This window comes from Musa acuminata, chromosome BXJ3-7, assembly GCF_036884655.1.
Source record: "Musa acuminata AAA Group cultivar baxijiao chromosome BXJ3-7, Cavendish_Baxijiao_AAA, whole genome shotgun sequence".
Taxonomy (NCBI): domain Eukaryota; kingdom Viridiplantae; phylum Streptophyta; class Magnoliopsida; order Zingiberales; family Musaceae; genus Musa; species Musa acuminata.
Window position 1 is genome coordinate 34,872,743 of NC_088355.1, and position 15,154 is coordinate 34,887,896.

Here is a 15,154-nt window from a genome sequence, read left to right on the forward strand (position 1 = left end):
TTTCTCATCCTCCGCAGTAAGTACGATCACTTCCCTTCCGATCCTTTAACTGCCGCAGTGAAAACCGAGTACTTGCCACCCACCAGCGATCGCGTGTCTGGTGCAATGTAATGCATGATCAACGCGTGATGGTCAAAGCACGTTTCCATGAAAGTTTATTACAGGTTTCTTATGGTCAGCACACGATCAGCTCTTTTCCTTCTTTCTCTGTAACAACGGAGGGAGGTCTCACATAGGCTCTCACCTGCCACCTCTCGTTGATGGAAATCGAGTTGACTTTTCCGGAAGAAGTTAGTGACCCCTTTCCTTCGGCTATTGATATTAGTGTACCAGGTACCACTGGATGACGATATGCTGACCAATTTTATTTACATTATAATATTCTTAAATCTTGACGTAGTTTTTATTCAGATTTCTTACCAAATATAGGAGAGGTTATTGCATTAGATTTATCCATGCCTTCACGTACGTAGATACGATCTGAAAGCGAGTGGGACCTAATCTTTGAACGGTGTTCATGTCAGCTGCCTGCCGTCTTAGATTTCTTCCCTGCTTTCGCGCTGGTAACTGAATATGAACCGGATGACTGCGTCCACTACATGGTTATCCAAAAGAAAGGTTTCAGTAACTATCATGGCTCTGGTGGAGGAGGACAAGATCCCAGTGTTAGGGGAACAAAGCCCGTGATTGACGGGCCTGAAATGGCTGCAGCGCTGAGTCTTTGTCGTTAGCAAGCAAAGGCCGCAGCAGGTTCGGGGAACATCGCTTGAAGAAGTCAAGAGTGAGACTGGTTAATGACACGGCTTTTGATTTAAATGCTTATTTAACTCTTTGTTAGGAGTGGTCACGAAGGTCGCGCTGTCAAAGCGCCGAGTAGCGACGACTTTGTCTTCACCACAGCGGGTTGACGCTGCAGCTCTCGTTGGACGGGGATTGTTCGTCGGCTCTCGCTTTTGCGACAGTAGCTGTTTCGTCACCGTGACTGCTTCATTACGACAGAGAGAAGGGGAAGACTCCTTTTAACTCGTAGAGACAAACCATCGCTGAAGTGTGAATTTAACTCATTATTCATGTGCCAATAACACCACAAATTTGTTCTTTGATTATTTTCTTCCCTTTTTCTTCTTTCCAAACTCATGTGATCAGTGAGAAAAAACAAATTGCCTCAACAAATCTACTAAACCCCATTAATTTGCTAGGAAAAGTCCAACTGCAGGTCATCTTCCTGGTATGAACATTTGTGACCTTCATCAGAAACAATTCCATGAACCTTCGTGTGGGGCATGCAGAAATGAGGTTAATGTAGAGGCTTTACAATCACATGAACAGCAGAATTTATCCACTTATTTTGACTGGATCGAGGGTTCAACGTTAAAAGAGAGGGATTGATGATCATGAGATTGACTCCTCGGTTGCTACCTTTCTATGGTGGATTTGTAAGAATGTTACTTGTCTGATTGACTTTGTTTTTCATTGCATTATGGTTGATTTGCTTCCTAACCCGCAAGTGAATAAAAGGGTTTCTCTTATAGCTCTCAGATGGGAAGATCCAACATGAGTTGGTATAAGCTCAACAGTGATCAATAAGGTAAGGGTGGTATTGACTTTTTGATCAGAGATACTAATGGTGGCTGTTGGATTGTAGGTTGCAATGTTACCATTGACGGCAACAACAGCTACAGTTAAAGAGGGACTGTGCAATCTACAATCAAACAGCCACCATTAGTAGCTGTTGGAATACGCCAAATGTATCACAAGGCTAATCCAAATGAGCTGACTTGAGACTTCACAGACTAATCCCGACCCGTCCAAGCCCGTCCCATGGTCGGGTTGGGCTTGTGTGGGCTAAAGAGTGCAAATATAATTACTCCAAATGCTTGTAGAAAAATCGAGTCAAGTCTCAATTTGCAGCACAAAAGTGCAGTTAAGAACTTGGATGACGAGGGACTGTGCTTTGGCTTGAAATCGACAGACGATTAATTGCAGCAACATTTTCTGAACTTTTTGGAGAGAGTTTTCTGCATGGTCAACGCTTTCACGAGTACTTGATGTAGGAAACATTTTGATGTATGTTAATGTTGAATTAGTAGGCTAACATTTCACTGGATGATACTTTAGATGATGTTAAAAGAGCAGGCCATTTCACTGGATGATAAAGGCAAGTTTTCCTGGGAAACTTACAGCTTAGGAGGAACCAGTTCTATTATGCACCGAAGTGAAGAGCGATTAGTACTCGACAGCACTATCTCCACTGCCAGGAGCCTTTATCTTAATCTGCCCACAGATGATCTTCGCTGCTTTTGGTTTAGGTAAAACTGTTAGAATAATTTTTTTCTTCGGTTTCTCATAAATATATTAATTTATTATCAAAATATAAATATTAATCGGAGCAATATAAATAGTAGAATAATAAATCAATTAGAGACATTATTTTTTTATATAAAAAATTTAATGTAAAAAAAATCACGGACTAGATAATATATTTACAATAAGTTTTAATAACTAAAGGATCAACGCAATAACATATATTCATTTCATGAAAAAAAAAAATTTAATCTTATAAAATGAATATAGTAGGAAAACACTTTAAAGAGGATAAATTATAGATCGGTACCATTAAGATCGCAAAAATTATTGCAAGAATTCTTTATATAAAATTTGAGCCAAATCCAATAAAATTTAGTTGCACGATCATATAACAAAAACCCTAAAATCCTTTTTTTTTTCTTTTCCTTTTCTCTCTCACTATGCACGTCTTCTTTTTTTTTTTTTTTTTAATAAATAAGATTTAGGCTTACTGCCTAAATCATCTAATCCAAACCCAGATATGAGTTGGATCCAAAATTATTTTCCCTCTAGCTCATATGATGGGCTGTATTAAGCCCGCTTTTTGTCTACATGCTTTAAGCTTCTTTTTAGATAAATACTTTATCTATATATAATTCATTTTCATTGATATGTATCTTTTCCAAGTATAATTTTTTTATCTCAAGCATATCACGAATCCACCAGTGACAACATCAATATGCTTGGATCTTGTATGTTGAATTCAACATCAATATGTTGAATTCAACATCAATATGTTGAATTCTTTCTTCTTTTCTCTCTCACTGCCCTTATCTCTATCTTTTTTTTTATTTTATTTTTTAATAAATAAGATTTAGGTTTATCGTCTAAATCATCTAGTCCAAGCCCACATATGGGTTGAACCTAACAATTCTCTCCCTCTAGCTCATATGGTGGGTTGTACTAAGCCTACTCTTTGCCTACATGCTTTAAGTTTCTCCTTTGGCAAACACTTTATTAACATATACGATCCATTCTCATTAATATACATATTTTCCAAGTGTAATTCTTTAATTTCAAGCACATCACGAATCCAGTGACATTTAACATCAATATGTTTGGATCTAGAATGATATATTGAATTTTTGGAGAGATGAATGACATTCTGATAAACAATATATCTTTTCTATTTCAAGCCCAATTCCTATAGAAACTTTTTCATCCATAAAGTTTCCTTACATGCTTCAGTAATTGATATATATTCTGCTTTTGTGATTGTTAGAACAATATAATTCTATAACTTAAACTGCTAAGAGATTGCTCCCCCTGTAAATGTCATCAAGAATCTTGAAGTGGACTTCTTGAAATCAGTATCACTTGCCATGTTTGTATATGCGTACCCCTCTAGAATAGGTTCATCATTGCCAAAACATAAATATAACCTGGAAGTACCTCTTAGATATCTTAATATCCATTTCACTATTGTCCAATGTTAGAGAGAAATCGATTGACAACTCCAACTACATGAGCTATATCTGACCTAGTATAAATTATAGCATACATCAAACTGTCTACTACAGATGAGTAAAGCACTCTCGATATTTCTTATTTTTCTTTCTTACTTGAAGGACATTGTTTTGAACTAAGCTTGAAATGACCCGCAAGTGAAGGACAAACTGCTTTGGCTTTACTAATGTTACATCTTTCAATAACATTTTCAATGTAAGTCTCTTGAGATAGTCAAATATTCTTTTTCTTTCTATCACGAAGAATCTTCATGTTAATTATTTGTTTCACCGATCTCAAGTCTTTTATAGCAAAAGACTTAGCTCTCTTTTAAGTTTTTTAATTTTACCAATATCATAGCCAACAATTAATGTATCATCAACATATAGTAAGCGAATAATAAAATCATTATTTAAAAACTTCTTTGTAAATAGATCAGATGTGGTTCTATTATATACTTGGCTCATCATAAAAGAATCAAACTTCTTATACTATTATCCAAGGTGATTATTTGAGTGCATATAAGCTTTTCCTAAGCTTGCACACCAGATTTTCTTGTTGCTTCATGTAAATTTTTTCTTCTAATTCATCATAAAGAAATGATATTTTCACATCAAGTTGCTCAACTTCTAAATTTAAACGGGTAGCCAAACCAATAACAACTCAGACTGAGGGCGTTTTCACTAGAGAAGAAAATATTTCTTCAAAGTCAATACCTTTCTTTTGATTAAATCCTTTCATAACTAGTCATGCCCGGTATCTTTTTATAAGTTATTATTTTTGGTTTTCAATTTGTAAACATATTTATTTTTTAGAGTTTTTTTCTCTTTAAGTAATTTTATCACATACGTGTGGTTCTTAAGCAAGGATCTTATTTCTTCTTGTATGACTTTAACCCACTCATTCTTATGCTCATGTAGAATAGCTTCTTAGTAAGTTTTTGGTTCTCCCCTATCAGTAAGTATAACATACTTATGTAGAGGATAGATGGTTGTTGCTCTCTTGTGGATCTTCTCAATGAAATCACAGTTTATGGTGGAGGTACTTATTCAGTTGGTTTAACATCATCAACTATAGGAGTATCATCATCGACATTCTCACCATAATCTTCTTGTTCATCTCCCTCATGATCATCATAAACTACAGGTGAAAGAACTGGACCCAAACTCCAATGAATACAAACATATATTTTTGGCTTCTCAATATTATCACCATTATTAAATAATTAATTTTTAAGAAACACAACATCTCTATTTCTAATAATCTTTTTATTCATTGAATCTCATATTCTGTACCTAAACTCTTCATGACCATATCCTAAGAAGATACATGTTTTTACCTTATTATCAAAATTAGACATCTTGAGAATATAAACAAATGCTTTATACCCAAAGACTCTCAAGTGATTATAAGATATATCACCTTTCAGATGAACTGATGTAGACAGATTTATCAGGTCAACTGTAGTTCTCATAGCCTCCCTCCAAAATGACTTAGGTAACTTGGCATGAGAAAGCATATACCTAATCCTTTCTTCAATGGTTCTATTCATCCTTTCTGCTACATCGTTCTACTAAGGAGTTTTAAGAATTGTTTTCTCAAGACTAATACCATGGAACTTGTAATAATTCTCATTCTCAAAATGATCCCTATACTCGTCACCATTATCTACTCAAACACACTTTAATTTTTTACTAATTTCTCTTTCAATATTGATATGAAACTCTTTAAAAACGTCGAGTACATGGTCTTTAGATTTCAAAATAAAAGCCCAAACTTTTCTAGAATGATCATAAATAAAAGTAACAAAATAAAGAACACTTTCAAGAATTCTAGTTTGTATAGTACAAACATCAATATAAATCAAATCAATAACATTTGATCTTTTAGATAATAGATACGTATGAAAGGCAACTCTATGTGTTTTTTTCAACTAAGTAATGATCACAAGATTTAAGAGATGTACCTTATAACTCTAGTAAGAACTATTTTCTAGCAAGAGTTTGAAGTCCCTTTTAGCTGATATGGCCAAGCCTCTTATGCTAAAGATCTATACTTTCACCCTTCTGAATTACATTAATATCTTCTTTATGTAGTTTAGCTTCTATGATATAAAAAGAGTTAAGCTTCTTTTCTTTTATCATAATTAGAGAATCTTTAGTAAGTTTCCATTTGCTTTCATCAAAATAGCGTGTAAATCCTTCATCATCAAATCTATTCGTAAATATCAAGTTAAGACAAATATCTTGAACATGTCTGACATCTTTGAGTATCAATTTGCTTCCAATACTGGACTCCAAGCAAATATCTCCAATACGAAAAATCTTAGATGTACCACTGTTTCTCATTCTGACATTATAAAAATCACCAACAGTATAAGATACGAAGAAATCATCATGAGAAGTAACATGAAATGAAGCACTAGAGTCAATTACCCAATTATTGTCTTGAGCTACAAGACTAACATAACCGTTATCACAAACAATAATGATATCACATTTAGCAGCAATTGTATTAGTTTCTTTCTTATTTTTCTTCCTTTCATTATGTTCTCGCTTCCACCTACACTCTTTCTTCATGTGACCTGACCTATTATAGTGGAAACATTTGATATCTCCTTTAGACTTAGATCTTCCTCTATAACCATATGGATTTCTATTATGACTTCTTCCATGTCTTTCTTATTTTTCAGTAACAAATGCATTAGAAGATTCTCCATATTATTTTCTTTTGATATCTTCATTTAGCAAACTGTCTTTAATAATATCTATAGTTAAAATCCCCTCTAGCATAGAGTTACAAATTGTTACCACATACATTTCCCAACTTTATGGTAAAGAGTTGAGAAGTAATAATCCTTGCATCTCATCATCTATATTTATTTTCCTAACAATCGGCTTGTTTGCAAGACTCTAAACTAGGTTTATGTGCTTAACAATGTTACCACCATCTTTATACTTCAAATTTACAAGTCTTCTAAGGAGAAAAAATATATTTCTTGCTATCTTTTTCATAAAAAGAATTTCTAATCTTTGTCGAACAATATCAATTTCCTTATTTTCCACCGTGGAAACTTTATCTTTAAACTTGATGGGCTTATACAAATCTTTGCAATAGAGTAAATCTTCCATCGTGGAATAATTTGATGAGTTTAATTTAATCATATCATCTAACTATTCCATTTCAATCATATAAGAAAAACTAGCACCAAATAACATATTGCACTGATACCATTGGTTGGGAAAAACTATTATAGCGGAATAATTCTTTTATCTCTTTGTGTATCAAAATGAGTTTCGTATCAAAATACCAACTTATTACCAAAATATAAATATTAATTAAAGCAGCATAAAAAGTAAACAATAAATCAATCACAAAGTGAGACAACAAATTTTTATGTGGAAAACCCAATATGAAAAAAATCACGGGACCGTAGTCCACCTCAAACTTCAACTATCACCAATAATGATAACATATTTATAATAAGTCTTCTCCAGATAACCAAAGAATCATAATAATATCAAGAATTGACTTAATATTAACATATCATCGTCATCATCAAAGATAAATTTCATGAAAAAAAAGAAGATAAACTATAGATTGATGCAATTAAAATTATAAAATTTATTATAAAAATTTTTTATATAAAATTTGAATCAAAACTAAAAAAGTTTAGTCACTCGATCGTCTAACAAAAGCTTTAAAAACCTTATTATTATTTTTTTCTCCTTATCTTCATCTCTCTTTGTTTTTTTCTCACGCTGTCACTATTGACTGCATAGACACCTTCGCTGTGCACGTTTTTTTTTTCTTTTCATTTTTTTTAACAAATAAAATTTAAACTTACTATCCAAATCATCTAGTCCAAGCCGGCTGGACCCAAACATTTGGGTCTTAGAACTCATCTTTGATGAGCTTCCTTTTCCTGCTGCAAATGTCTGTCTATAGAAGAGCAAAACGCAGCGCATGAAAAGGGTGGCAAACCATGTGTGCGTCTCTCGGGTTTGAGGTTGACCCAAGTCACAGAAATGCTTGATGAGGCTTGGCATGAACAAAACCATTGCTTTATCTATCCTCATTCGTCTGCTTTAGCTTTTCTTATATGTTCTGTAGCTACGGCGATATTGGAGGTGTGTTTGCAGATCTCATTAGTCTAAAATTGTGCATCGTTGGACGCCCACAGGAAGTCTTAACGAGGCTTGGAATGTCCAAATATGAGGTCTTGCTTAAAAACCACGTTGCAGATGAACTTTAGCTTTGCTTTGCAGCTATATAATATCGAGAGGAGCTAAATCTTTCTTAAATGTGACTTGTTGGATACCCACTGGGTGCATGACATGTACATGACGCAGTCGTTGTGTCTATCTATAAAGAGATAGACACACTTCCCATGTGAACATAGCTTGCCACTAATTAATCATCATGGTCAGTCTAAGATAAGAAGATGAATTATCATCTAAATTAGTATGACATGTACGGGTTAATCAATGTAGTTTAGTATTGAAATCTAAAATAAAGTAATAATATATTTAAATTTATAAATATAACTTTTGATATTATTCAGAAATTCTTTATCTAATTTACGAAATGTACCATCGATTTGCAAAAAAAATTAGATTCATAGGAGAGAGGAGATAATATATGTAATCTTTTAATAATGTCACATATCAACACATCTATATATTCGTATATTTATTATCATAATTAATTTTTTTTATTAATTGATAATCATAATTAGAATCCAATAATATTCATAATATATCTTGCCTAACAATATAAAGTTACATAATCTAATATTCTTCCACTTAGCCAAGTAATTAGTAAGATATATTCAAAATAAAAAAAATAAAAAAATAAAATTTATATAACTATAATTTTACCCAATTGGATTTTAAATTTTAAAAATCATTCATATACACATGAATAAAAAAATAGATCAATAAATCTAATAAATATAATAATACTCTATATTAAGTCTAACTAGTAATGCGAGTCTATATATCATTAATATTATATTTCCTTTAATATACCACAACAACATTGTTATCCTTTACTAATGTAGTTCAAAATGACCTCATAATTTGTATTGTCAAATTAATCCCATTATCACATTCAAATTGTACATAATGTGAATAGAATAATAAAAATAAATAACTTTTTAAGTACATAAACAAGAATATCAATAATTATGTTGACTCATATATCATCATATCTTTTATGAATTATTTACTAACTCAATTATAGAAATATATTATTTCAAATAATTTAGATTGTAAATCATAATCGAATGAATCAACAATTAAATTAGATTGCTATAATTTAGATTATAGTAAAACTTAAATTATTAATTGACATTAGTTATTTCTGATTTTTTTTTTCCACAAGAGTATCAAGTTATTAAACGGACGCCCACAGAAAGTCTTAACGAGGCTTGGAATGTCCAACTATGAGGTCTTGCTTAAAAACAAACGTTGCGGATGAACTTTAGCTGTGCTTTGCAGCTATATATAATATCGAGAGGATCTAAATCTTTCTTTAATGTGACTTACCGATACCCACTCGATGCATGAACATCTACACGATGCAGTCGTTGTGTCTATCTATAAAGAGATAGACACTTCCCGATGCGAACAGAGTTGCCACTAATTAATTATCACGACCAGTCTAAGAAGTTAAACAATCATCTAAATTCGTATGACATGTACGGGTTAATCAACGTCGTCAGCATACCTAAAATCTAACTTCCATGTTAGGGACATAGCTGCTGCCTCTATGGTGACGGAAGGGGCCATGGGGAGAACATTGACTCTTTACATGCACAGGCCGCCGCTTACCTGTTCTCTTAAACCCGAGATGGTGCCATGGCCTGCGCGAGAGAGCCTCGATGGGGGACTTACCACCAATGCCAAGTCTCAGCACTAGCCGATCTATCTATCTTCCTATCGTGGTGGATGCAGGAGATCATGTAGCGTAAAAAATGACATGGTGCTCGAACAGTTCAGCGGGCGACCCCGCAACAGGCGATGAGTGCGCGGACGACGGCGAAGCTCATTGTGAGTGCGGCAATCTAAGAAGGCAAGCGGAGCACTGAGACTATTGTGACAGTGAAAAGGAGAGGAAAGTTCGGTCGAAAGCAACGAAAGAAGAGGATGGGGCTGTTTGATATCCAAACTTATTGGAGTCAGTTAAAATTGCTCCTCTTTTCGTATACTATTTCAGCACATTATCTTTGTTGTTTGGCACACAAATCTTTAGCGAATCTGAGTTAACCAAGCATCAACAATTCACTGAGTCCAACTAGAGTTTAAACGAGTTTCAATCCTGGCAAAAATCCAAGGTCGAGACGACTTGAAATCTTGATGAGCTTAGTTTCATGCAAGCTAAATGGCGTCCTAAAGAAGAATCGGTTTTGATTGGATGTGTACCACATTATGTAGGAAGGAGAAGTTTTTTATAGTAACAAATGGATTGAGAAAATGGTGGAATGAGTCATGACAGACAACGACAAGCAGAAAGCTAGATAATGGTAGAGAGGAAAGTTGGCAAGCTTTAAATCAAGTTGAGCAGCACTTCACATTAAACTTTAAGCTACAGAAATATCATGGGATGGCACATGAGAAGCCTCAGATGCTGCTTAGTTGCTCCTTTACGAACCTTTAGGGTTTATCCACTCTTCATTGCATCTAAGGACATTGCTCTCTGATATAAAGTAATTCGAGTGATAGCTTAATTTAATCCTTGAAACAAAGCACTTCGGAGTCCACCAACTGCCCATTAACTTAAAGCAAGCTCGTTAGGAAGACACGTGCTCCTGTTATTGAATGAACAATCGATTCAGATTAGGTTCCCGCACAAGCCCTCAGCTTGTTTTGAAGTTGAAGGATCAGCAGCTGTAAACCAACTAAGCCGATGAGTTTCTTGCTGCTTGTCAGCTGGAGCTGTAGAGCTCAGCTCGCGTAAGCTTAGTTCTCATTCGGTCATTTAGCTTTCCTAGAGTTGGTTTTTCTCGGTTCTACATATTGGAGGGTCAATATCATACATACTCTCTCAAGACACTAGTTTGTTCATCAACCGAGAAGACAATCTTTTTAGGACCAAGAATTTTATTTTGCTCATGAAATCATTAGCTACTTGGTGATAGTGGGCATCTTAGCTTAAAGAGATGGGCCCCCTGATGCTTTCTACCTTCCCAGTTCAAAGCTAAGCATAATGAGAGGGGCTGACAACATGAATCAAATTCTCTCACATACATGGGGGAACTTGTCAACTAGTTGCTGCACTTGCTTTGCAACAATCAATGGCGTTTCACATTCCCGTCTCCTTTTGAGAGGTAGGCCAACCTGCCAAAGTTCTCATCGGACACCAATGAATCATATCCATCCACATACCTTTCCTTAAAAAACTATAAGAAGCATATCCAGTACATTGCAATTTGCCTTATGATACACTTGGTCACGCTCGGTAGCATGAAAAACCTGTGCCTGCGGACTTCAGCGACTTACTGAAGGCGACTGGGCATTCAGAATGCTTGGCACATTATTTTTGCATCATATTCTTCTCATCTTCTGGTCCTCCTCAAAAAGCATGTCCCTCGAAGTCCTTAATACGACTCTCGTTGGAAGAAAACGGAAAAGGGATGTCTCGGTAGGAAGATCAGTGCCTGAGGGGTCTCAAGTGGACGGGGACGCCATACTTTGGCTTCAAGGTGAGGACGTTGATCGGCGCGTGCCGGTAATTATTGGAGATGGCGAAGCTGAAGCTGGAGAGAAGCATGGCCAGGATTATCTTAGCTTCCATCATGGCGTAGGCCTGCCCGACGCAGTTGCGAGGTCCGGAGGCGAACGGCAGGAAGTGGCGAGTCAGAGCAAAGGATCTACCGGCGAACCTCTCTGGGTTGAACTCATGCACATCCTCGCCCCAGATTGTCGCGTCGTGGTGGATCGCCAGCACCGGGATCCAAATGGACAGTCCCTTGGGAATGTGAAGGTCCCCCAGCCTTATATCCTCGAACGCCATCCTCGGTAGAAGGGTTGCAGGAGGGTACAGCCTCAATGACTCGTTAATGATCATAGTTAACTGCAAAGAACAAAGATCATGCAACGTAGTTATAAACAGAAAGCAGACGGGTATGCATCGTTGCGAGTCGTCATTGACACAGCTATAGTGGTCCTCTGGTCAAACCGTTGTGCGGCCACAAGTCCACTGATCCCATATCAACGAATACTTTATGCTCTACGTGATGATTAAGGTGGAATTCATTGCAGTTAAATTCGGTGACCGCAGCTACGTGATGATCATTATATGATTGGCCGGATCTCGTTATCATCATTATGAGTCATCGGATGGACTTCATCTGATATTTTATATGTGAATTGCTTTTTCTTGGTCATGCCTGGACGTGGAATTGCTTACCAGTGTGAGCTTTGGGAGATGCTCCGATGAGGGTGGGTCGTCCCCACAAACTTGCGCAACCTCTGCACGCGCTCGCTCTTGCCATGTCGGGTTCGTGGCGAGGAGCATGACAGTCCATGTGAGGAGCAGCGCCGAGGTCTCGTGCCCCGCGAAGAAGAAGGTCTTGCACTCGTCCATCACCAGCGGAAGGCTGTAGCTAAATCCCTCCCTCTTCTTCTGGGCCTCCGACAGCAGCATACCCAGAAGGCCTCTACCGTACGATGAACTCCTCCCTATCTCGACGCCATCTTTGCTGCTCTGTATGATCTCCATCAGCAGCCTCTCCACTCTTACCTTCATCTGTTTGATCTCCCTCCGGAACCTACTGGGAAGGAACCTGCAACACAAAAAATTAGATGTGCAATCAGTCAATGTGCGGAAAAGAACAAATCCAATTGAATTAACAATATGGTGATTCCACAACACGAAGAGGCCAGTTGTTCGAATCATGCAGGCCTCGAAATCTGTGCTCATGTCGAAAACCAACCGACAGCTGTGGACATGCCAGGGATGGAGGGAATATTAAGTAAGAAAAGAAGAAGATGATGAAAGAAGAAGAAGAAGAAGAAGAAGAAGAAGAAGAAGAAGAAGAAGAAGAAGAAGAAGAAGAAGAAGAAGAGGAAGAAGAACATCGCACGTGGATGCGAAACCATTCATTCTTTGAATAAGTTGGTAAAATCTGAGTCACCTGCTGCCGGGAATCCACAAGTAGCGGCTCGATAGAGCAGTGAGGCTCTGCAATCTCTCAAGAAGCTGGAAAATCTGCTTGCCTTTCTCGTAGCTGCTATCGAACTCGGTCCGGGATATTATATCTCCGGTAAGGCGAGTCAAGTAGCCTCCGATCTCCACCTCGTCGTCGCCGGTCGCGATGGCATCATGCATGGATTTGATCATTGTCTTCGTGCAGGTCACCATGTAACCGGCATGGCTCTGGGTTATGACATTATAGTCAAGTAGCGGTAAGTCGAGTTGGTACAAAAAGAAGATTGACCCGTTCAAATAACGAAATCGAGATGACACACAGGGGATCGCGTACTTTCAATCTGTCTGCCATGAATGCCGGAGACACGATGCGGCGCTGGTGGAACCAGCTGTGGCCATTAGCCATCAACAAGCCCTGCCCTACGAAGTGCTTGGATCCTTGCTGTTGGAGCCAAGACCTGCCGGTGATCTGCACATATTTGGATGAGAGGAGCTCCTTGATCATGTTGGTCTCCGTCAAGCACAACCTCGGCTCGCTGCCGTACCAGTACATGAACCTCTTGCCTAAAAAACGAAAAGCTTCGGTTAGAGAAGATGCTGGTGAAACTTTGCGTGCATGAAATGAGTTCAAGCACAAAACAAAGAGAGCTACGCACCGTAGATTTTGGACCAGAGGACGTAATGGGGCATGAGGCGGCCGACGATGTCGTGACCTATCACCTCCATGTCATCGGAGGTAGTCTTCTTGACGAGGACGGCTATGTCTTTTAGATTTCCGACAAGGAAGCGTGGGTCGGGGCCGTGAACTCCTTGCTCCGCCATCGCTCTCCTGATGCGCTTGGGAGTCAAGTAGTAGCAAGAGATGGTGATCCATACTGCTCTCAGCAACAAGGACAGAACGACCGCGCCCGGTATCAGTATCATGAGCGCCATGAACACCATCTTCAAAGCCTTAAAGAGAGAAAGAGGGGATGCGGCCAAGGAGGTAGACGGGAGGTGTTATGGCCACTGAGACCGTCAGTGGTTCTCTTTATATAAACCCCAGTGGTTGATTCCTTTAACTAGAAAATGCAATGTGTAGAAGAGTTGCATGCTTCAATGCAATTTGGCTAAAAGAGTAGAAGAGTTATCTGCAAGGATCCTCCTGCTGCAAGCCACTTAAAATGCTTGAGGAATAAGAAGCAGGAGTAAAAATTCAATAAAGAAGTGAAAAAGATCTTGAGAATTTTCAAAAGATAAGTTATGACCATGGATTTTGATACTCACTTTCATATTCTGTTCTTTGACAAAAACCAATTTGGTAAACAAAAGGGCCATGCTGAAAGCATCTGTGCTTCCACTCAAACCTCAAAAAGAAGTCTAAAAAAGAAGAAAACAATGTTAAGATAAGGAACATTTTTAACTTAAATATTGTGTTCACTGCATGCAGTTGAATAGATATCCATGGAAAGGCTGATAGATGTATTCTTGGCACAGTTCATGTAAAGTGCCAATCACATCCATTAAGTAAAAAAAATAAATTAAAATTAAAAGGTGTTCTATGTGTACAGTTCACACCCACCTTCTCTAGTACTAGTCCTTACTAAATCTCTTCTCCCATCCAATTGATTTGGTCTTGCCCATGCCCAAGCCAGTCTAACAACACTTCCCTTTTGTTTCTTAATCTGCTTTGGATGTGCATCTACACTTTGAATTATTGGATCAAGGCTCAGTGGGCTTTCATACATGGCATATGGAACAGAAGTGGGAATGCTTTGGCATGCCATTGTTCTAAATGTGATGGCATGCTTAGGAACTGCATTTCTTCCTCACCTCCCTCTAAAAAGTCATGGCTTTTGCACATAAATACTCTTTACTGATTTATTTATCCTTCTTTTCCAAGGTGACCGGTAACAGCATTAGAATATCTTGCTTTGGACTATTAACTCATAGTTCCATGCATTTCTTTATGAGTTAAATGTAAGCATTTTGCTTTACTTGAGGAGGTGTTTACCTTTAATCAGCAGTTTTTTACTATAAATATTTGATGTGTGTAGATTATATCTCTAAATAAGTTATGAGTTTCGTTATATTATAGAAAAAATAAAATTATATATTCATATTATAAATTATTTTTCAAAAATATATTTGTCAGAATGGGTTAATTGATCTATTAATTTCGTTTGGTCTAAACGACTGATCAAAATACTTAAACTAAAATTAATAATAC

General features: G+C 37.1%; 1 protein-coding gene across 1 annotated transcript; it reads right to left on the reverse strand.

The window, feature by feature from the left end:
* Positions 1 to 11,165: 11,165 nt before the first annotated feature.
* On the reverse strand, positions 11,166 to 13,963 carry LOC135641985 (cytokinin hydroxylase-like). Its single transcript, XM_065157714.1, has 5 exons — positions 13,602 to 13,963; positions 13,280 to 13,509; positions 12,932 to 13,173; positions 12,205 to 12,580; positions 11,166 to 11,868 (listed from the first exon to the last, which is right to left on the reverse strand). Exons 1-5 carry the CDS (start codon positions 13,885 to 13,887, stop codon positions 11,446 to 11,448), a joined length of 1,557 nt encoding a protein of 518 aa, XP_065013786.1. The 5' UTR covers positions 13,888 to 13,963; the 3' UTR covers positions 11,166 to 11,445.
* Positions 13,964 to 15,154: the final 1,191 nt, after the last annotated feature.

Excerpts from the sequence above, each read along its gene's own strand:
- LOC135641985 (XM_065157714.1), bottom strand. The coding sequence starts at position 13,887 with ATGGTGTTCATGGCGCTCATGATACTGATACCGGGCGCGGTCGTTCTG. Across the intron at positions 13,510-13,601 it reads CCTCTGGTCCAAAATCTACG|GCAAGAGGTTCATGTACTGG; the intron begins GTGCGTAGCTCT and ends TTCGTTTTTTAG. Across the intron at positions 12,581-12,931 it reads TTGTGGATTCCCGGCAGCAG|GTTCCTTCCCAGTAGGTTCC; the intron begins GTGACTCAGATT and ends TTTGTGTTGCAG.